We start from the raw sequence: 23,014 nt of genomic DNA on the forward strand, positions 1-23,014 counted from the left end.
AGAAATAAATAACTTATTCATGTTTTCAAAAAAGGTTGTCTTTTATTTATCTTTCTATAGGTACAATTCGCCTGCATTACAACATACCTCTCTAAAAACAAGTAAGGCTAGTGTTTATTTGTCTCTCTTAAAAGATGATACAAAAGCTGTTCTGAAGCCACAGATTTTAATGGGGTACCAGAGCAGCAGACAAAAATAACTTAAAAACTCAAGCCGTTTTTCTTCCCCACAAGGATTCAATTCCAAAATCATCCGTTTTATAAAGATGCAAGCTGCCTAAAACCTAAAGGTAACTTGGTGTAATTTCAAAACCATAGCTACACAGTAAAATTTAAATTAAATTAATTAAAATTTCTGGGTTAAATACTTCAATTACAGACAGAGTATGATTGACAAATGTCACGTGGCTGTGATCTTTACTTTTCTTCAAAAAGTCATTACATTTTAGAATGCTTCACATACAGGCTCAGGTTTTTTCTATTTCAACATTAATAACAGCATGTCTGAAACTTTGTTGGGACAGTCGTCAGTTATGCTCATTTATCAAATATTCTGACAATAAAAAAGCTTGTGTTTATTAATCATCAAACCTAGTGGCATTGTGGCTTCTTAGAGGCTCAATAGGTTAAGGTGCACACCATGCAACATTATAAGTGCAGCTTACAACCTTAGTTGCACGACACCTCTGTTCTCTTCCCCTTCCCTCAAACTCCAGTGTTACCGTTTAATAAATCAGAAATTCTCTATATCTCAACACAATTGCATCAGGGTGTCTTTAATTAAATTATCTAATTTTCTTATGTACAAGAATCTATGAATTCCAAAGTTAAAACACTAAATGTCACACCCACAAAAATATTATTCTAACTATAACTTGTCCTTGAAAAATAAGTTAGAAACAAATAAACATACACATACAAACAATCCTCCCAACCCTCATGGTTCCAAAAAGTTCTCATCGTACTTAAGATTTGTTCTACAGCAGTGATCCTCAACTCTGTTCCTCAGGTCCCCTGGTACAGTTGCTTTTTCATCCTACCAGGTCCAAGTCTAATTTAGTCCCTGAATAGGGTACGGTCACACTTGTGCAAATGAAACAGTAGCGTCCATTTAACTTCCATTCTACACCAGCGAAGGGTTCCCTACTTAGGGCATGTCATAGTAGGCAAACAGTCAGAGAAAATAGTCCACCTACAAGCTCACAACACATTACAACACATTACATTTGTGAGCTTGCACAGTAGATCAGGTATTTGCGGCAAAGACATTTGGTGCAAAGGGAAAAGAGGAGGGACCAAGTTTATAACCCTGGTACCATCGTCAACTAAGTATATAGGATTTAAGTGGTTAATACTTAGTTGCACTCAGGTGTAAGTCTAACTCAGGCTTTAGACAGCCATTATTACAAGACACCAGGTGAATACAATAAATGTGCTGGCAGGATGGAAATTAAGCAACTCTACCAGGGTGGGGAACTACTGATATACAGAAACGATGAGTTCAGCCTCTGTTTGCTTCACCTTTACAGAGTGAGGCTAATCATGCATTCACATTAGTAGAATCATCAAGATCTCCATGTACTGTAATTTACTCTATTTTACCGCCAGGCACGGTTGAGCAATTTAACTTCCGCTAGGCGTTTGCTGATCATGGTGGCAAAGAAAAGGGCGAAGAGGACGCTACTGATCAGCATGTAGTCATAGTCGTCCTTCAGCACGTCAAACTGTTTGGACGGGTAGACGCGGGTTTGATAGATGTCCAGACCATACGCCACAACCTGGAGGGGGGAGGGGGCAATTGTTGGATTTTAGCTTAGTACAATACTAAGACAATACACAATTTAGGCCTTCACTCGGTAGACCAGTCAAAATAAAAAGAAGACATTTTGGTTGTCGAAACACAGAAATTAGGAACCTATTAAAAAGCCAGCATATCTCACCAGACAAGTGGACTCCAGGCCAGAGGGGGCAGTGTAAATTCCACGTACTCTTGACACAGTCTGATTGTAATTTATAAACCACTCTGTGCGGATTGGCATCTCGGGAGCATAAGGTATCAGATTCTCTTCACTGCGGATTGAACAAAAAGGTATGTTGGATATTATATTAAGAGTGAGGGGTGGGGGGGCTGTCAAATGAATGGTTTACATTGAAATTAACTGATGTACCAACCGGCTTTGCTCAGAGATGATCTCTGGCCTTCGTGGATCAAGGAACATCTTGGGTAAGGACAAAATTGCCCCTGAAGGCAGGCCAACTAAGAGAGAAGAAATGTTGTGAGGATTGCCGAAAATACATTCATGGTTTATGAAACAGGACAGACTGCTGTTCTCACACACATTTTACCTCAAGATCCAAGACAGTATGGGTCACGTACTATATCTAGCCACAATGTATAACACCCGGTTACGTGCCGGTGTCGACGTGTCGCGCACTGGGAATAGCAAATCGGCTATTTTCGTGGCGCGACGCGGGCATGCAACCAAATACAACTAAGGCTTGAGAGGTTTGATCGACCTGATCCAAGACAATACTTACTGAGCAAGTGGCGACTGGTAATGCCTTTCTCAGTGAGCGTTGCCTCCAAAGTAGAAATAGAGGAGGGGAAGATGTAAGACTGCTGCAGCACCTGAGGGAGGTGGGGTCGGTCGAGCGAGCTGAACACGGTGCTGTTGTAGAGCTCCATTCCTTCGTAGAGTTCAATCACAGAGAACTCGTTCCTCCGTGACTTGGTGCTCCAGTATTCATACTGTCACATAAAACAGAGAGAAAGAAATTGCTGCACTTTACCAGGAAGTGCAAAATATTTTTTTAACACGTCATCTAAAAAGGTAATCAGAGTTATATTTTTTCTAGAAATACGGGTATCCCAGACACAAGATTCCGGGCAATGACTGTGTCCCCTTTTCAAAGTTAGTCTATTCTCATTTACTGGCAGACTTGTTAATAGCTGACATGTTAAATGCCCAGTTATGGGTGATTTATTTATTTATGGGTGAAGTTATTTTTGTCATGTTTACATTTCTCAATAATCTTACTTTGGTTATTTTAAATGACACATTAATATTCTTTGATAAAGCTGCTTATTGGTTGCTTAACACAATTCCATTAATATTCCCATTCACATGATACAGAAGATAGCCGGAACAACTGAAGACACCCCTCCACAGCAACAGCAGCTATTTTTAACATCTTCCAGTGATTGCTAACTTGTTCAAACACATAACAACCTTCTTCCTTCATTCAGTCAGCAACAGTTACAGCCTCGCCCCTATGACCTCAGCCCATACATGATGTGATGACATATTTATTTCTGATCTGCCATTTCTTTCTCTCATCAAGTAGTTGGAATTTTGGATTATAGTCCTTAATCTAGAGTGGCCGTAATTTAGCGGGCAGAACAAGTGTCTGGTAATCAGAACGTCGCTATAGTTCACCTCCCTGTCCCGGTCTGTGTGTCCCTGAGCAACATACTTAACTCCCCCTGAGCGCACATCATGACAAGATTATAAACTATATACTATACAAAATTCATAAATACAAATATTTCTTTCCGTTATAATTGAATAATACCGTCCATGTAAACATAGTCATAGATGCATATCTATCGTAACCCAACCTAATGAGACAGGGAGATGTTGTGAACACTACTCACCACCACCCAGTTTTCAGAGTGCACCAAATGCACCGGTCCTCTGGTCTTTCTCTGAACAGCCTCATGGATGATCCGTCCAGTCACACCATCAATCAGGAGGATTCCCACAAAGCTACGCTCCGGGTGCATGTCTGTGCTTTCCGTCACCACAGCCAGTAGGTTGGGGTTCAAGTACTATGAGAATGCATTGCAAAGTTACATATTATATGATTATAAACATCATCAGCGTTATTTATTTCTACAGGAGGTTCTTCTGTCAAATCCAAATTCAATCATAAATCATCAGTCAGCATACATTTTGTTAGTAGAAATACCTTATAGAGGACACTGCGGTCTCCCATCACTCTGCCCTGAGAGTGCACATGCTCATTGGGCCTCTTCCCCTTGACAGTAACGATCTTCTGCACCTCAGTTGGGATAAACACCTCCCAGATCAGCTCAGTAGACAGGTCCTGAAGACACAGTTGTTAGCAAATGAGTTAATCAACGTCAACAAACGGGTACTATTCTGGGGGAAAGAAAGCACACTTTATGAGTGATAAATAAGGCATTTCTTATTTATTGGGATTGTAAAAGGTAAAACCCAGGACATTGTGTTACTGTGGTTGATGACCAGCAATTACATATTCTATCAAATAAAGTATTCAAAGCAATCAATGAACAGAAACAATCCATAATTTTGTTATTTTGCATATTATGAGCATTTGGCAGATAGTGAGTTAGTCACAAAACGGAACAATAAAATTGTACTTGCCGTGCGTAGCCTGTAGCCTGAAAGCCTTCCTTGACTATTGTCAACAAGGTAAAAGAATATGGAGGTGGACATTTCTTGGAGCTGCTGTAGTACATTCTTCGAGGAGGGAAAAGCAGACACCTAGGACGAGAGAGAGAAAGAAAATATTAATGAAAATACTTCTCAGAAGACAACCAGTGAAATCGGGTTGTCAACTGAAGGCAGAAGAAGGTATAGTACACTTTATGGGGTACAACATAATAATTGTGTGTAATCTGCACCGATTAAATTAGGTAGGCATACTACATAGCTTGACACAACCCAGGCTACCTAATGTAGGTTAGTCTAGTCTAGTTTTGGTATCAATCTACATTGCCAAGAACACCAGCTCCGATTGCACGCCACGCCACAGACATCCCCAGTATTCCTAGATAACATAAAGCTAAGGTAGCCAGTCTGGGGAAATGGACAATTAAATTACAGAGGCTGTAAACATTCCATAAAATGTCAGTGATGGGGAAACATCTCTGAAATAGTTCTCCACTCGCTTTACTTGCCTCAGAAGTAAGGTAGTTATGTGCGAGGAACAGTTTCATCACGTTCCTCTTTGTGTCTCCATCCATGCGTAATGGATCGATTGGACACACGGGTGCTTTAAGTGATTAGCATGCTGCTTGTGCTGCTGTTGTGTTTGAGAACCATTTCACTAAGTCATTGTCTTGCTTTGTGAAATGGTCCCTACCAGACATTGTGCATTTCATTTTCACTCACTCTTATGGCGCTTTCACACCGGACATGTTTGGTTCGTTTAAAACGAACCATGGTCCGCTTACCCCTTTGGTTCGGTTGGTGTGAACGTGCATACGAACTCTGGTGCGGATCAAAGAAACGAACCATGGTCCGCTAAAAAAGGCCGAACTCGGTTCGCTTCCAAACGAACCACGGTGCGGTTCGTTACTGGTGTGAATGCATTCGGACTTTATAGAGGACCAAATACAGGACGATAGGCAAAATAGCCGTCGGGCGTCGGCAGTTGTGAGGCTGCATTAATAATTATAGTTATAAAAGCATGTATTTTTTTACGGGGATCATATGACAGCTGACAGTCTGATTTTAATAGTAGACGCATACAGTATATGTCGAGGCGCAGCGCAGCATACGAGGTTCACATGCGCAAAATGTACAAGTTATCGACATGGAATGGTGCACGGTATGGCACACGATGTTAGCTTGTAGATCTGTTTATTTTAATCATGCGCCGGCCGCCGCCACGCATGCGAATCTGCGATGCATGAGTCTTCATGCGAGTTTCTCTTTCAACTCGTGTCCCCTCCTTTTTGTGTGTGTGTGTGTGTGTGTGTGTGTGTGTGTGTGTGTGTGTCTGTGGGCGCGTGGGCGCGCACGCACATGAGGGGACTGGGGGAGAGACCCATATATTTATATGGGAGAGACGCAGAGACAGAGAAATATTTAAAATCATCCATGTCGCGCAGGCCGCAGGTATCGAGAAAAAGCCAATGTTAAATAAGCTATACACATGTGGTCCCAAATGTTTAATTGATTACATCACTATAGCAAAAGACGTAAAACTAGGTCAACTCAATTAGCTGCAGCGGAGCTGTTCTGACTTGAAGCTCAATAACCAACTGACCAAACCATAAGATGACATGGAAATGCCCGCCGCGGCGCCGATTTGATGCGCAGAAATAACATGGGTGAAGGTGCACACATGGAAGAAAAGTCCTTTTTATCGGGGATACCTTGTTGTAGGCTATACGTCTCCGTGAATTTATGCATCAGCATTCAGCAGCAAGCACATTATTGTTCAAACACCTGCTCCTCTGTTCATCTGTTGCTCTTATTTGGCTAATAAAATAATTAATAAGAATGAATGCAATAGCAAGTTGTTGCTGCCTGTCATGTTGCTGTTCTCTTCTCTCTCTGTGTGACTGAAGGTTGCACCTGCAAAAATTGTAGACAGTGATTTCCCCTCATGTTCTTTTCCCCCCCACTATTTGGTTCGCTTAACATGTCCACGTGTCATTTGTTTACATATTTGGTACGCTTTACAAAGTCCAGTGTGAACACCAAACGGACCAAAATCAAAATGCAAATATTTGGTCCTTGGTCCTTGATCCGGACCTTCTAAGCGAACTTTGGGTGTGAAAGCGCCCTTAATCTCTCTCTGAACCAAGAACCTACCGGTGCGCAAATGCATATTATGCAAATTAACTAATTGGCCAATAAGCATGTGTTGATATATTTTAACATTTCTTTTATAAACGACTAACAGAATAACCCTAGGTGCTACTGTCTAGTACTGTGTTTTGCTGCAGCTTGGTCAGGTGATTTGTGGATCTCTGACAGACATGCACACAAACCCTGATTAACATGAAAATATGACCATTTCCACTAACCTTGTACTGGTCATCAACCAGAAGCAACACTTTAGCATAGTCCTGATCAATGAGAGGCAGCATGAGTGACTGAAGAATAGGTTGAGGCAAAGTAGGCGGGGTGATGTGACTCTTCTTTCCAAAAATGGGATTAAACACATGCAGGGTAGCAAAGCCTGTGTCCTGCACCAAGACAAGGACAAAGGTAGTGAGTAACATATCAGAATAATTGTATAGGATGTCAGGAATGATATAAACCCATTTAGACGTGAGGACGATTCTAAAAAAAATGTCTGAATATGTCAAGGACTTCCAAAAGAATATGTAATTGGCCACCGACCCCCATCTGAAAATATGTTGTTCCAGGGACCCTCCCCAGAAGCAAAGATTTGAGTTGAAAACGTTCGCTCTTTTCTAGCGAACGTTTTCCTAGGCTCAGGATAATTAAATTATCTTTATTGAGCTAAAGGACGTAGGCAATATTATTATTTAAAAAAAAAAAAGTGTGGTTCCCACTAAGATCAACGGCAGTAGACAACTAGCAGTACAATACCCAGTATTGTTTTAGCTTTCTCCTTTTTTTCCCCTTTTTTTCTCTCCGCTCTGTCATTATCATCACTACTAGAACTAATGTTGTTGTTGTTGTTATTCTTGTTTGTATTGGCATCGATAATGGTAGTAATAATAATAATTATCCACATCTTTTCCCATTTTCTTTCCTATATATATATATACATATTACTCTTGTTTTTGCTTTTTTTTTTTTTCTCCTTCTCCCACGATTGCCTACCGCTTTTGGGTTTAAGAATGGGTATTACAATTCATTTTCCACTACAAAACAAACGATTAGAATATGGATAAAGATTCAAATGGGGGGAAAGGTACTTTGTTGGTTCCATGATAGACTGTGATACCAACGCAGTCCTTTATAGTGATAGGTTTTTGGGGTTGACATGCCTTCACTGGGAGGGCATTCGGGGAGGGTGGGAGGGTCCCTGGGGCAGAGACCTGTGTGCCTTTTTATTTATTTTTTGTTCTGTCTATCCTAGTTTCTTTTTTTCACCTTTCCCCCACCTGTGTGTGCATAGCAGGATCACTGGTTCGGTCGCAACATCAATGCGTTATGGCTTGCTTCATCCAAATCCTATATGACTAATTTAAATACCATTCCAAATAATATTCGCTTCATCTCTTGGAATGTCAAAGGGTCAAACAAGGCCACTAAAGTAAACAAAATAATATCTCACTTACAACATCTGAAGGCCGACATAGCCTTCCTTCAGGAAACGCATCTGAAGCCAGGTGACGTTCTAAGACTTAAAAAGGGTTGGGTCGGGCACCTATTTCACTCAAAGTTCAATGGTAGGGCCAGGGGAGCGGCCATTTTAATTAATAAAAACATTTCTTTTGACCCACATAATGTTACTGCAGACTCCAACGGCCGATATGTCATTGTGTCAGGCTTAATTTATAATACTCCTGTAATTCTAGCTTGTGTGTACGCCCCTAACTGGGACGACACTCAGTTTATCTCAAACTTTTTTTCCAAACTACCAGTTATTGATAACAGTTTCTTAATTATCGGTGGTGACTTTAATATGGTCCAAAATGGCACTCTGGATAGGTCGTCTACCAGAGTTGCAATCCCCTCTACCTCTGCTAATGCTCTCGCTACTTACATGGAGCAGATGGGATTGTCTGACCCCTGGAGGTTTCTCTTTCCTACAGCCAAAGCATACTCATTTTTTTCGCACCCACACCATACATTTTCCAGAATCGACTTTTTTCTTATGGACAACAGACTCTTAGGCAAGGTTAAAACATGTGAATACCATAGCATTGTAATATCAGACCACGCTCCCACCTCACTGGAGATTAATTTATCCAGAAGTTACACTCCAAGTAGACAATGGCGCTTTAATTCTCAGATGCTTGCACGCAATGACTTCAAAGAGTTCCTGTCATCTCAAATTGAATCCTATTTCGAAATTAACAAAACCCCAGACGTCTCTTGCTCCACTGTGTGGGAAGCACTCAAAGCTAGCTTACGCGGCCAGATAATCTCCTATACTTCACATGCCAGAAAGTCAGAAACTTTGAAACTTTCCGAGATCTCTGAAGAAGTCTTAAGAATAGACAACCTATATGCAATGGCTCCCACGCCGATTTTGTACAATAGGCGCCTTCAACTTCAGGCAGAATTTGACATGCTTTCAACAAGTCAGGCTGAACGCCTCCTGCTTAAATCTAGACAACGCATTTTTGAGATGGGAGACAAAGCCAGTAAACTCCTGGCACACCAGGCCCGCTCGGCTGCGGCCTCTAGATTAATCACCCAAATAAAATCTGCCACAGGTGTAGTCCTCTCAGACACAAAAGACATAAATGAAACTTTTGTTAAATTTTACTCCGAACTCTACTCCTCTGAATGCCCTCCAGCTCTCTGGGAAAATGACAACCCTCTGGATAATCTACCCTATCCGGTAATAGACCAAACACTATCCCAGAATCTGGGCAACCCAATTTCCTTGTCGGAGATCCAAGAAGCTATACAATCAATGCAAAACGGAAAATCCCCAGGCCCCGATGGATACACTGCAGAGTTTTATAAAACATTTTCTAACCTTATTTGTCCGGAACTGCAAAGTATGTACAATGAGTCATTTCTGAAAGGCAAACTACCCGAAACCCTATATCAAGCATCTATCTCACTGTTACTTAAGAAAGACAAAGACCCACTTCTCTGTGGCAGCAGGAGACCAATTTCTCTCTTAAACGTGGACCAAAAAATCCTAGCTAAAGTTCTTTATAACCGTTTACTTACTGTGGTCCCTGATATAATAGCAACCGACCAAACTGGTTTCATTCAAGGGAGGCACTCCTTCTCAAATACCAGGCGCCTGCTGGATATAATTCAAACACCACCTTCTGAACTCCCTGAAGTTGTCCTTTCGTTGGACGCGGAAAAGGCCTTTGATAGGGTCGAGTGGACCTACCTTTTCTTCGTATTGGAGAAAATGGGTTTCAACTCAGATTTCATTTCATGGATTAAACTCTTATACGCAGCTCCAGTGGCTTCAATCATTACAAACGACCTCCACTCACACTTCTTCCCCCTTAAACGGGGTACGAAACAAGGCTGTCCATTATCTCCTTTGCTCTTTGCGATCGCCATTGAGCCTTTAGCTATCTGGCTCCGCACTGAAGCAAGGTTTGAGGGTATTGCAAGAGGCGGGATCACTCACAAGGTATCATTATACGCAGACGACCTACTTCTATACATATCAAACCCAACGTCTTCCATTCCTGTCATTATGTCCATACTGGAGCAGTTTGGCAGATATTCAGGGTATAAACTTAACTTTAAAAAAAGTGAACTATTCCCAATAACTCCAGCAGCTAAAAGAATCCCCCAGTCACTCCTCCCTTTTAAATGGGTGGACACTGGGTTTAAATATCTGGGTATATTTATTACTAATTCACTCCCGCACATGTTTAAGGAAAATTTTCTTCCACTACTAGAACGCTGTAAGAAAGATTTAAATCGCTGGTCTATTCTGCCATTGTCACTAGCCGGCCGCATCAACCTTGTCAAGATGGCTGTCCTACCTAAATTCCTATATCTTTTTCAGCATATCCCAGTATTTATTCGGAAGAGCTTTTTTATAAAACTCGATCAGATGATAACATCTTTTCTATGGGGCAGCAAACCACATCGCATTAAGAAGTCTTATCTTCAACGGCCTAAACTGCTGGGTGGGATGGCTCTTCCAAATGTCATCAATTATTACTGGGCATGCAACATTTTAAAGATTATCCACTGGGTCAACCCAGATAATACTTCTCTGTGGACCCAAATGGAGATATCTTCCAGTCAACACTCTCTTTCTTCACTAATATGCTCAGGCCTTCCACTTATCCCTGTAGTCAGCTCCATGCCTTCCGTCATACACACTATTAAAATTTGGACACAATTCAGGAGACATTTCGGTCTTAAAAGCTTATCTTACCTAACTCCAATATACCGTAATCATTTGTTTGAGCCCTCATGTTCGGACCCTGTCTTCCGTAACTGGTTGGACAAGGGGATCAGAACTATTAAAGATCTGTACAGCAACGGGACTATGGCACCATTCTCATACTTAACAGAGCAATTCCATTTACCTGCCTCTCACCTATTTCGCTACTTTCAGATCAGACACTTTGCACAAAGACAATTCCCAAACTTTCCAAACCAACCCAACCATTCTGCAGTGGACTCTTTACTTTCTCTGAACCCCAATACAAAGGGCTTAATTTCAACAATATATAATGAACTCAACTCAATAAACCCAGAAACTCTCAACCATCTTAGGACGGCATGGGAGCAGGACCTGGGACTAGAACTGCCCGACCCGACATGGAAGACAGCTCTGAGACTGGTTCATAGTTCCTCAATCTGTGCTAGACATAATCTTATCCAATGTAAAATCATTCACCGGGTTCATTACACAAATGCAAGATTAGCACAGATATTTCCAGACATTAGTGATGCATGTAACCGGTGCAGACAACCCGCTGCTAGCCTGTCACACATGTTTTGGTCATGCCCTAGACTGGTGGACTTTTGGACAGCCATATTTCAATCATATTCTGACATATTGGGTGTACCTATCCCACCCAACCCGTTAACGGCCTTGTTTGGTATTCCCCCAGGGACTAACACTCCCCCACACCTTAAAAGAATAATGTCCTTTACTTCTCTTTTAGCCAGACGTCTCATACTCCTGAAATGGAAACAAGTTTCCCCACCCACACACAACGGATGGATAAAGGACGTACTATTCTATCTTAAACTTGAAAAGATTAGATTCGCACTTAATGGCTCCATGACAACTTTCCAGCAAACATGGACGCCCTTTGTTGATCACGTAAGAACCCTGACAGTTGTCCCAGAGATGAGCGATATTTGAAATATTACTATACTATTACTATTACTATTACTATACTATTACTATAAATATTACTAATATTATCTATATAATGGTGAACGCATTGTGCCTATGCATTGCATATGCTTCGTGCAAACCGGTGGCTGCGCGCACACACAGGTGGTCCCCCCCCCCCCCCCCCCCCTCTCCTCCTTTTTTTTGTTTTTTGTTGTTGTAATTTTCTGTATTGTCTCTGCATTGGGGAAGAGTGGGTGGGCTCAGGGGGTGGACGGGAGGAAAATGAGGGGTGCCTTAAGATCTACGTACTGTATTAACAAATGTATCTGACAGTGACATGTATAAGGACTCCACATGGGAGGGGAAAAAATGTAAAAAACCCAATAAAAAGATATACAAAAAAAAAAAAAAAAAACGTTCGCTCTGAAAGATTATATATTAAAAGATTTGTGCCGCATTTTCACGATAAAAAATAAATAGACCTACAAGCTCGTAGCGCTGCACTCGGTGCCACCCTATGAGCTTGTAGATGTGCTATTTTTCAATAGCTAAAGTATAACATACTGATATAAACACCAAATGGGTTCCCGTCTAGAATGGGTCAAAAAAGTTATAAGAAACACATCCCTACTTTAATGTCTCACCTTGTCTTTGATGAGCAGTGTACACTGAGGTGGATGAGGGAAGTGGGCTGTAGTTCGTTGCACCATCAGCATGAAGGCTGCATTCGACGGGACACTGTCTAGATAGTGCTTCCATACAATTGTGCCGGTCTTGCTGTCAATCCCAAAGAGCTTAACACACAAAATTCAACATAATTATAGTATGGAACAGATTTCCAAAATGTATATAAATTATATTTTAACTGCGACTGAGCTGACCCAGGTTGGGTAGATCAAAATTACGTCAGGCTGTGCTTCGGTCTAAAGGGTCAGGTGGAAGTCAGGTGCAGGACCAACAGTGGATAAGGCCAGGCAATATAAACAAATCACACTTGTGTGAAGTGAAGGGCGGTCATATACATCACCACATTCCGTGCTCAGCAAATCAAATCATCACATTCCGTGTTACACACAGACATACTAAACTGGGCATAGGAAGGGCTAGCTCCCCTAAAAAGAATAGAAGTCTGCACACTAACTTTGTAAAGCTTCCAGTCGAGGCTATAGATAAATGTTGATAGTTTTTTATCAGAATGAGAATTTGTTTGCATCATACCTTGCCTGAAGCGGTAACCATAACCATCATCTTCTGCAAGTTGAACTCATCTCTGGAAAGGTTCTCGATGGACACTTCATTCTTAACCTGGCTGCGGGGTTTCCGTGCATCATAGAACAGTTTCCACAGATGGCCGATCCATGACTGGAGCAGAATGAGCTGTGAGGAAAGCCTCTTCAACACCATGGACATCAAACCATCTATTATACATAATTAAAGAAAGGGGCGAATATTTTAGAAGTGAACATCAATGGATATCTTTCATTTAAAAGAAGGAGAGTTGGCAGTCTATTCTTTTTTCTTTTATAAAGGCCGACAGAATGAAAACGAGGAAAGATACAGTGGAGAGGAAGCACATGTGGGTTTCAATCCTACGTCAGATTAGGGTATGTGAGGAGGACTGAAGCTGGAGGTCTTAAAGGCACGTAACCAGCAACAATTAAAATACCAAAACAAAAAACTTGAACTAAGCTTCTTTATCCATGGGTCAACATTTAAAGAATGCATAATTCTATCGATCTATCTAATGAGGTGTAAACAGTGAGAAAATAAGCTTGCAAATTGGCCAGTTTATCATTGATAGAGCAGTGCGAGAATCAACAAAACAGAACTAAGAATACAGAAGAGAATAAAAGGTGGAGCTGAAAATGATCTGAAAACAATAAAAGCTAAATCAAGACAGAGAAGCTACGCTTGACAGAAACATTGATAGTGATTGGATGAAATGTTGTGAATAGATCAATTCATTGTGATCTGAATGTATGAAATGAGCAACAGTGGAGTGTTTCAGCAAGAGGCATGAGAGAGCATGGCCTGCTGGTATGGAGGTGTGGCTTCCTTAGTTTGTACCCTTGTACAACAGCGATAAGGGAGCACAGCAGAGGTATTCATGAACAGAGAGAATATGGAGAGTGTGAATCAGTGGGACTTTAAAGATCTATATTAGACGCATGCCAACATGAAGAGCAGAGAAGCTTGTTACCTTGAATAGCTGAATCCGAGAGCAGCAATTAAATTAAAAAAAAGGAAGAGGAAAGTGCTAGCATTATATGAAAAATTCCTGAACCAAGTTATCGCAGAGGAACACTTTGCCAGCTGATCATTGCTCCTTTTGGAATTTACCAATAAAAATGCCTTAAAATAACTCTCCAAACATTTTAGTCAATAAAGTGCATTCTACTGCTAGGTGAAATGGCTACCAGCTGTTTATTCATAAACATTGATAAATAAATTAACTGATGAGACACAGAAACAGTAAAAGCTATGATTAAGATTGGAATTTGAGATAAATTCCCTATAATTGAGCTTGCAAAGACACAACATTTACCAATCATTTTCATAAAATGTTCAAATACTGATCAGAGCATTAACAACTTTTTCAGCTGTAGGCATCAGGCTTCTGTGTATTTTTTGTGGAATTATAAAAAAAAAGCAAGAGCATTCATGCATTATAAAAATAAAATAAAAATAGTTTGTTTTACCAGCTTTTTTGCCAAACTCTCCCTCGAGCTCTGCCTGGGCCCCTGTAAGAGGCAGATCGACCATTTCCATTGTTACCACATCTGATAGGGCCTCTTCTCTTGTCCACACCACACGACCTGAGAAAAAAACAAGACTTATTAAAGCTGCACTACGAAATTTTCCTCTTTGACCCCGGATTTTAACACCGTTTCGAGATTTATTGAGCTAATGTAGAGCCTGCCTGCCCTGCTTGCTCAGGGGATTAATTGAATATTGACCATCAGGGTAAAATTCATGTCAAATCCTGTGTTTGGGAGAGACATAATCTAAATGTCTCAATAGAAGAGCAAGGAGACAAAATACAACCACACCAATTGTATAAGTTATATTGTATAAATATACTCTACAATACAGATTGGACAAAAATAAATGTATTAATTAAAGAAATTACATTGTGCTGCTGCCGCTTTAATATTGTAATACTTTTATATTTGATTCATATTTTGTCACTTTTTAATCCGTCTTTAATGTGGCATGAAACTGTAAGTATACCTGGTTGTTGTACGAAAGTAAGTGTGTGGTCCTCAGTCTGCACCATAGCCCTGTAGCCGACAGAGTCATCTTTCTTCAGAAACGCCTGCACATACAGCTGAAAGGCATTGAAATAAGCTGTTTAAATTTTGTATATGGGCAACAATATCAACATTGGATAATTAATTGTCAAATACGGCATGGATCATCCGATTTCAGGAAAAACATGAATCCTGACCTTCTCTGGTTTGCCACCATTGGGGTCCGTGTTAAAGATGAGTGTTGTGTCAAGCAGTCTGCGTCCGGAGTCTGCACTAAAGAGGTTCACACTACAAGCCTAGGGAAACAAAACAATTGAACAAATGAATATAACAGACATAATTATAATACCATTGACAGCATAAACAATGTAGCATTGGACGGCCAAACAATTCTGAGTGTGTGAATTTGAAGTAACTCACAGTTAAATTCTTGGGTGTCATGACAGCAGCAATAGTCTTCTCCCCAGCGGTCGCGAATGAAACCAGCAAAGCCTATGAATTGAAATAACCTTTTAATGATCATCAATAATAATTCCTCCATAAACACATGTCTTAACAACAGTATCTGAAAGATCCATGACCAATTAATTATGTACTCAAGAATAAGTCACAGTAATTTAACATTTATTACAGAAGATATTTCCATTTAGCATTAACTACACAAGAAACATTGTTTTTTTTCATTTTATATAACTGAACTACTCATTATCATTGTCGATAATATTCTGATGTCAGAAACAATGCCTAATAAAAGAAACATTGTTTCAATTCACATCTTCAGTGCTCAAGTGAATTAAATTTCAAATCAATTATTTAATCTGTACTGTATATTTGCCTTAAGAATTCATTATTGTGGTGAAGAAAATAAGAGTAACTTACAGGCTTGAAATCCCTCAGTGTAACTATTTCACCATCATTAAGCTTCAGCAGAAGATGATGGTCTGGCCCAAGTTGGAGGAAGAACTCGGAATTTGGAGGTCGTGCTGGGTTGGGCTGAGTTGATACCAGCACTGGCTTGAAGTCTGGGGCAATGTCAAGTCCAAGTGACTAGCAAAAGAGATAAAGAGACTACTTTGTAAGTAAAATACATCACTCTGGTGCACTTTGAGAGCAAAAATACCAAGATAGACCTATGTATAACTTGATGGCTGATCATCATTTTACATCTTGAAATGTTCATATATCATGTTAACTATTTACGCTACCAGCTCATATCAGTATCCTTGTGGTTAGTGTCCGCCCTGAGATTGTAAGGTCAGGGTTCAAACCACGGGCGAGTCATACCAAAGACTACGATGGGACAAATTAAACTATGGCAGACCAACAGGGGTACAGGTACCAGGGGTACTTACTAAGGGGATTATTGGCAAATTAAACTAAATGAAAGAATACAAGCACATTGAAGGTGGTGAATGTGGTGGTCTATATTGGTGTGTGGTGCCAGAGCACAGATCAATGTTGCACGAGAGGCATGAAGGCGCGCCGTTGCGTGTGGAGATAGAACTGGTAGGATGCAAAGGGGAAGCCAGTGACATATAGAAAGCATAGTCGGGAACGGCAGTTTCGCCTTTCGGTCTATGACTTGGCGACCTGAACTGGTGCACATTTTTTTCAAGGTTCAAGGTTATACTTTATTGTTACATCTAGTCTACAGGTACATAAGAGTAAAACTTATTTTTGTTTCCTTACAGACAATGCAGCAGCATAGATAGCATAACATTCAAAACAACAAAACCACAGCAAGCACAACAACAAAGAATAACTAGATAAAGTGCCAATCGGCACAGGTCTCCACCAGGGCAGGTCAGGTTGTGGCCTCATGGTGGCGCTATAACAGGCTGTTGAGGAAGATTTGGGCCGGAGGTTCGTGTTGGAGGGATGCAGGTACAATGTTTTTCCATGTGTGCATACATAAGTTGTATACAGATCGATGCAGTTATAGCTAAAAACAGGAATTGGCCTGTTATAGCGCTGATTTTGAGGAAAAAATGGTGGCATGTCGTCCTCGGCCTAGTGGGAATATGCGTGCACAGTTTCATCGCAATCGGACTCTGCGTTGAGGAGTTGTGGCGATTTGTAGGAGCGTAAAAGTGTAGGAGCCAATCGTGGCCAATCAGGATGGAATATGAGAAATCAAAAAAACCTGTCTTGATCACATGACTATGGAGATCATGTGTACCGATTTGCGTGAAATGTGGATAAAATCTGAAGGAGTAATAATAGAAAATGTGTTTTACATATGTGGGCCTCCTGGTGGCGCTATAAAGAGCAGATGTGAAAAATTCCAGGCAAAGGTTTTTCCTTGGCCTCTAGGGAGTTGGCATACAAAGTTATCCACAGATCCGTGCAGTTAGAGGTAAAAACACTTTTTGGCCAGTTATAGCGCCACCTTGAGGCCGAGTTGAAATTGTTCATGTGCCATTTTGTCCTCGGCCTAGTGGGAATGTGGGTGCACAATTTCACGGAAATCACGCGATGTGTTCATGATTTGCAGCATTTTGTTTGAAACTGAGCACTCCTGTGAACTTTGGAAGCCAATCTTAACCAATCAGGATGGAGTCTGAGAAATCTGAAAGACCGGTTTCGTTGAATGGCTCTAGAGAGACTGTGTACCAATTTGCGTGATGTTTGGACAAAATCTGTAGGTGTACTGTGCAAAAACTTGTTTTGCACAAAGCGGCCTCCTGGTGGCGCTATAACAGGCCGTTCTGGAAAGTTTGGGGCAGAGGTTCATCGTTGGCATCCAGGGAGTGTGTGTGCAAAATTTGGCATGGACCGGGTTAACGGTGGCCGAGATTAGCTGCTCACGGACACACGGACGGACGGACGGACACACGGACGGACACGCGGACGGACGGAGTGCAAAACATACTCTCCCCACATGCATTCGGCCTGGTGGAGACAAAGAGTACTTCTGCCCATCTCAAATGTATATACCGGTATAGATAGTCTTAAACATTTAGACATTTTCATTACACTGCATTGGGAAAATATCATACAGAAGTAAAGGGTTACCAACAAATAACCCCAAAGAAAGCCTTCAAGTAATTTCTGAATTGTGTTTGGTGTTGATGGGTACCTGTAAAGGGATCTGGGTCATCTGTGACTGTGTTCTGACATCAAGCATGTACAAGGACGAAGTTGTAGTATCTGCACACATCAGCACCCCCTGATCAACCATTACACAGCTGGCTTGTATGTTGGAGAGCCATGGAGCTTCCACAGACACCTGAGGAGAACAGAAACACAAGTCGGATGTGGTAGTTTGAATTATCATCTTATTTTTAAGATGCGTTGGTTTAAAATAAATTATCTTCATTTTTAACCTATTAAGACCTGAGGGAGGCAGATTCTACAAATATCTTCTAAATAAAGAAATAAAAAGTTTTCTGAAAAACGTATGTTGCTATATCAGTGGTGCTCAAAACTTTTTCATATCAAGGACCCCCAAAATGATATGTATTTTGCCACCGACCCACATCTCAAAATATTTTGTTCCATTCCATTTGTCTAGAAAATATATCCTTTTTGGGGGGTTTAAGTAAGCGGAAATATTGGATTCATTTTAAGTGGCGAGAACAGCTGCAGAAACCTAAGTGCTAAAATTACCCATCTGATCTGATGCTTGTTTGTTACCTGCTTTGTAATCTCCCCATCGTCCACACTATAAGCCACGATAGCAAGATGCGAATGGGGAACCACTCCCAGAGCATACACTTCCCCATCTCCACCCGAGTACACAGACTGGTACTGTACTGTATCACTGTAGGCAAAAAGACAATGTACCTTAGCTGATATGTTTGTATATTTTATTTATCACACTAGGTCAGAGGAGCTCCCTCTAGTGTTGTGTCCATGGGCGTCTCTCTCACTCTAAAAACAACCGGCTACTTACCTTTCTGGAAGATTCTCTATCCATTTCTGATGACCATTGGAAAGGTAATGCACAGAAATGGCTGCTTTCTTTAGAACAGCAACATATTTCACAGTGTCGTGCTGTCCAACAAAACAAGTCGACTGGAAACTGAGGAGTACAACAAAAATACATTAGGTTATTATTATGTTTGGTCGATACACAAATGGTCTAAATGTGCCCTGTCAGTGTACTAATCACCTGCCATGGTCAAGAACAATCTCCCAGTTCAAACCACCAATATTTACATCCCAGGAACGAAGCAGACGGCCATCACCTCCAACAAGTACAGCATCTAAAAAGGACAAAATTAGGTTGTTAAGTTATTATCTCCTATTAATTAACAAGCCTAACATCCATGAATGGAACTGTCAATACAAAACTCACCTTGTCCATGCATCAGGAGAGAGTCAATGTTTCCCTCTGGCCCTACCATGTCCACATGTCTCCAGTCTGTAACAAATACAGGTAATATGTAGATTCCACTTTTCTTAATTTAAAGTAGGTTACATAATACAGTATACATTGGCCAGGAATAGGCAAGGAGAAGTACATTTTTATCAACTCTGGGGCCCACCATCTTGGGACTGCATCTGCATCCCTGGTAACTCCCTGGTAACCAATATATTATACTCACGGAGTTCTCCAGTCTTGGTATTAATTGATGCAAAGACATTCTCCTCTGTGGCCAAGATCACCTTTTTGGATGCTTGCATGTGCATATCAAAATGGGCAAAGCGAACCTTGCCCACATATTGTTGCCTCCTGCAAAGAACACGACATGAATTCGTTTATAATGGATGTTTATTATCTATGAGTAAAAACCTTGTGCACAACACCTTCAAACCCCTTAAGCTCTAGGGTCTAGTAGCCCCTCTCGGAACCCTCCATAAAGCTTTTCTGAAATGTTGATGTCGCTTTATTGTAGGGTCCCTGTTCATAACTATATTTTCGTATGGGAATTTTGGAACGCGGACATAAATATGCTCACTAACATCGTATCTGCGGCGTTTGACAGCCTTTTTTAGTTTAAGTTATTCTGAATTCGTGAACTATAAGTACCTATACAAACCGCTGCGAATATATCCTGTGGCGCGGAAGCCGTTAAGTATATTTAATCTTTTTTTTTCGCTTTATTTCTTCTTGTTTACCGTTTATTGTACCGCCTCCCGGTGTGCGGTTGGCTTGTGCGGCTACGTCCCTGCCTCTGATCTGCTCTGTCATAGCTATAGTGCCACTAGCTAGCCAGATAGGCGGTACAATGAGGTGTCAATAAACAAGGAAGGAAGAGAAGAATCAAAGCGACCAAATCGGTCAAACAAAGATTAAAAATACTTAAAGGCTTCCGCGCCACAGGAGATATTCGCAGCGGCATGTATAGGTACTTATACTTCACATATTCAGAAGCCCTCACACGAAAAAATGTCGTCAAAGAGCGCAGACAGGCCGTAAACACGGTGTTTATGTTTTATTATGTCCGCGTACCAGGTAGCAGGATACTGCTGGAACAGGACCCCATGGTCTGGGTGACTGGGTCGTCAAAAATGTCAGAAACTTCAGTACCATTGGGTTCTGCTTGGAGGGCTAAGGGTCTAGATGACTCTAGTCTAGGCCAATGGTCTCTTCTGTTCTCTTGCTTAGCTTGATTTGGCCAATTGGCCCCCATCTGTGACCTCCCCCATTGCTGTATCTTGATGGGGGAGGTCACAATTGTATTACTCATTGATTAAGGCATATCTATCTAAAGCCCCTCTGCAGGGTTGGGGTCCGGTCAATGGGGATGTTAATATTCAGAATTTCACAACACAACTGCAGAGATATTATTCCAAAGCCGTGGATGCATGATAGATGTACCAAAACATATTGTGAAGATGAGGAAGTCCTGCACTTAGTCTTCTATGGACAATGCATTAGCGTTAGCATCTCAAAATTAAAAAACTAAACCGCAGCAAAAAGAACGTGGCATTTTCGAAAATTCGGTTTATCTTACCAGTCAAATTTCCCAACCTGATCTTCAAAGACAGCTGCGACGCAGCTGTACAATACAAGGAAATTTACACATATTATTGTTAGCTTTGCCATTCTAAAAGCAGCCAGGGGGTGCTGAGCTGCGGCGGAAAGGGAAACGGGAAGTGGTCTGGTTGGTTGAAGGTTCATCTCCAGTGTTGCCAGATTCTGTGACAGAATAAGCGACCAGTTCTATGAAAGAAGCGACTATTTTTTTTTTTTTTTAATTTTAAATTTTAAATTTTTTTAATAGCCGAATCTACAAGCTCACAACGCGTCGGCGCCCTTTATACTCTATGGTCGACGCATTGTGAGCGTTAAAGAACAAGATTCCTATACAGGATCTCCTCAGTGAGGAGTCCTCACTGGTCATGGTCAACAAAAACACCTTGAAGACCCACCAGGAGCCCTACAAGGTTTCTTCGACTATGCGTACACCTCTTAATTGGTACCACAGGCCCTTAAAGGCCCTTAACAAATCACACCCGTGTGAACTGAGTGGTGCAACTCCCCTCTCTCTACCTGAAATTACCTACTAGTACCTAGGTTCCATCCTGGAGGCAAATCTTTCTGGTGATAAAATGGCCACCAACGTAATCAAAAAAGTCAACCAAGAACAAGATTCCTATACAGAATCTCCTCACTGGTCAACAAAAACACCTTAAAGACCCTAACAGGAGCCCAGCTAGTACAAGGTTTCTACGACTATGCATGCAACTCTTGGTACCACAGCACCTCAAAGGCCCTTAAGACAAGGCTCCAGACTTCCCAAAACTAACTGGTCAGGTTACTATACTTGGCCTCACTCCTCGAACCCACCTCACCCCTGCCCATTTTGACAGACTGTAATGGCTTAGGGTTGACGACATCTTGCAATGGGTCTGGTCCACAAGACCAAGGCTTCTTGGTTAGAGTGGGTGACAAAAATATTATCACACGAAAAGATCAAATTACCTACCTAGGTTCCATCCTGGAGGCCAATCTTTCCGGTGATAAAATGGCCACCAACGTAATCAAAAAAGTCAATCAAAGAACAAGATTCCTTTACAGGATCTCCTCACTGGTCAGCAAAAACACCTTGAAGACCTTAACAGGAGCCCTCGTACAAGGTTTCTTTGACTATGCATCCACCTCTTGGTACCACAGCACCTCAAAGGCCCTTAAAACAAGGCTCCAGACCTCCCAAAACAAACTGGTCAGGCTCCTACTTGGTTCACCCCCCGAACCCACCTCACCCCTGCCCACTTTGACAGGCTGGGATGGCTTAGGGTCGACGACAGAGTACAGCATCTTGCAATGGGTCTGGTCCACAAGATTCGATACACCACCAAGATACCCATGTACCTGTCTAAATACTTCCTTAATGTAAACAAAGTCCACACCCACAACACCAGAGGGAGTGCAACAAACCATGTACAACCCAGATTCGGCACAAACAAGGGACTAAATTATTTTCGCTCCTATGCCACCAAAATGTGGAACGCCCTACCAACAGTCATTAAGACATGTAAATCCCTTGACTCCTTCAAAACCGCTCTCAAAGGGCACCTACGGATGGCTGCAATTCGAAACTGGCCTCTGTAAAATCTGAATCCCCCCCCCCTGCCCCATTTCCCCTCACTGTATATGTATCTTTTCCCTTTTTGCTTCCTATATGATGAATTCCTGTTCTGTTCTTTAGCTACATAGAAGTGTCTATTTGTATGTCTCTAAATGTTTTGATGAATTGAACAATGTGGACCCTGTTGTAAACAAGTGTAATGCTTAATTGGGTCGTCCACTCACAGTTAACAGTCTTTGTATTGAGTTTGTACTTAAAATGTACTGTAAATTCTACAAACTGTTAATAAATATTTCAATCAATCAATCAAGATTCGATACAGCACCAAGATAGTGATACCCATGTACCTGTCTAAATATTTCCTTAATTTCAGTCCACACCATACACAACACCAGAGGGAGTTCAACAAACCATGTGCAACCCAGATTCGGCACAAACAGGGGACTAAATTATTTTCGCTCCCTGCCCCCGTAAAACCTGACTCCCCCACCCACCCCATTTTCCCCTCACTGTATATATGTTTGTTTTTTTCCCTTTTTACCTCCTCTATGATGATTTCATGTTTTTGGCT

General features: G+C 41.3%; 1 protein-coding gene across 1 annotated transcript; it reads right to left on the reverse strand.

Moving 5' to 3' along the window:
- Window positions 1–57: 57 nt before the first annotated feature.
- Window positions 58–20,991, reverse strand: emc1 (ER membrane protein complex subunit 1). Its single transcript, XM_083770251.1, has 22 exons — window positions 20,866–20,991; window positions 19,513–19,640; window positions 19,263–19,328; window positions 19,077–19,170; window positions 18,858–18,986; window positions 18,599–18,725; window positions 18,042–18,191; window positions 15,842–16,009; window positions 15,383–15,454; window positions 15,160–15,258; window positions 14,943–15,039; window positions 14,411–14,527; window positions 12,930–13,129; window positions 12,356–12,505; window positions 6,805–6,966; window positions 4,409–4,528; window positions 3,969–4,106; window positions 3,655–3,828; window positions 2,538–2,748; window positions 2,172–2,256; window positions 1,940–2,069; window positions 58–1,777 (listed from the first exon to the last, which is right to left on the reverse strand). Exons 1-22 carry the CDS (start codon window positions 20,955–20,957, stop codon window positions 1,598–1,600), a joined length of 2,889 nt encoding a protein of 962 aa, XP_083626377.1. The 5' UTR covers window positions 20,958–20,991; the 3' UTR covers window positions 58–1,597.
- Between the last annotated feature and the right edge of the window lie 2,023 nt (window positions 20,992–23,014).

The sequence above is a fragment of the Protomyctophum parallelum genome (assembly GCF_964188405.1).
Source record: "Protomyctophum parallelum genome assembly, chromosome: 7".
NCBI classification, from domain to species: Eukaryota; Metazoa; Chordata; class Actinopteri; order Myctophiformes; family Myctophidae; genus Protomyctophum; species Protomyctophum parallelum.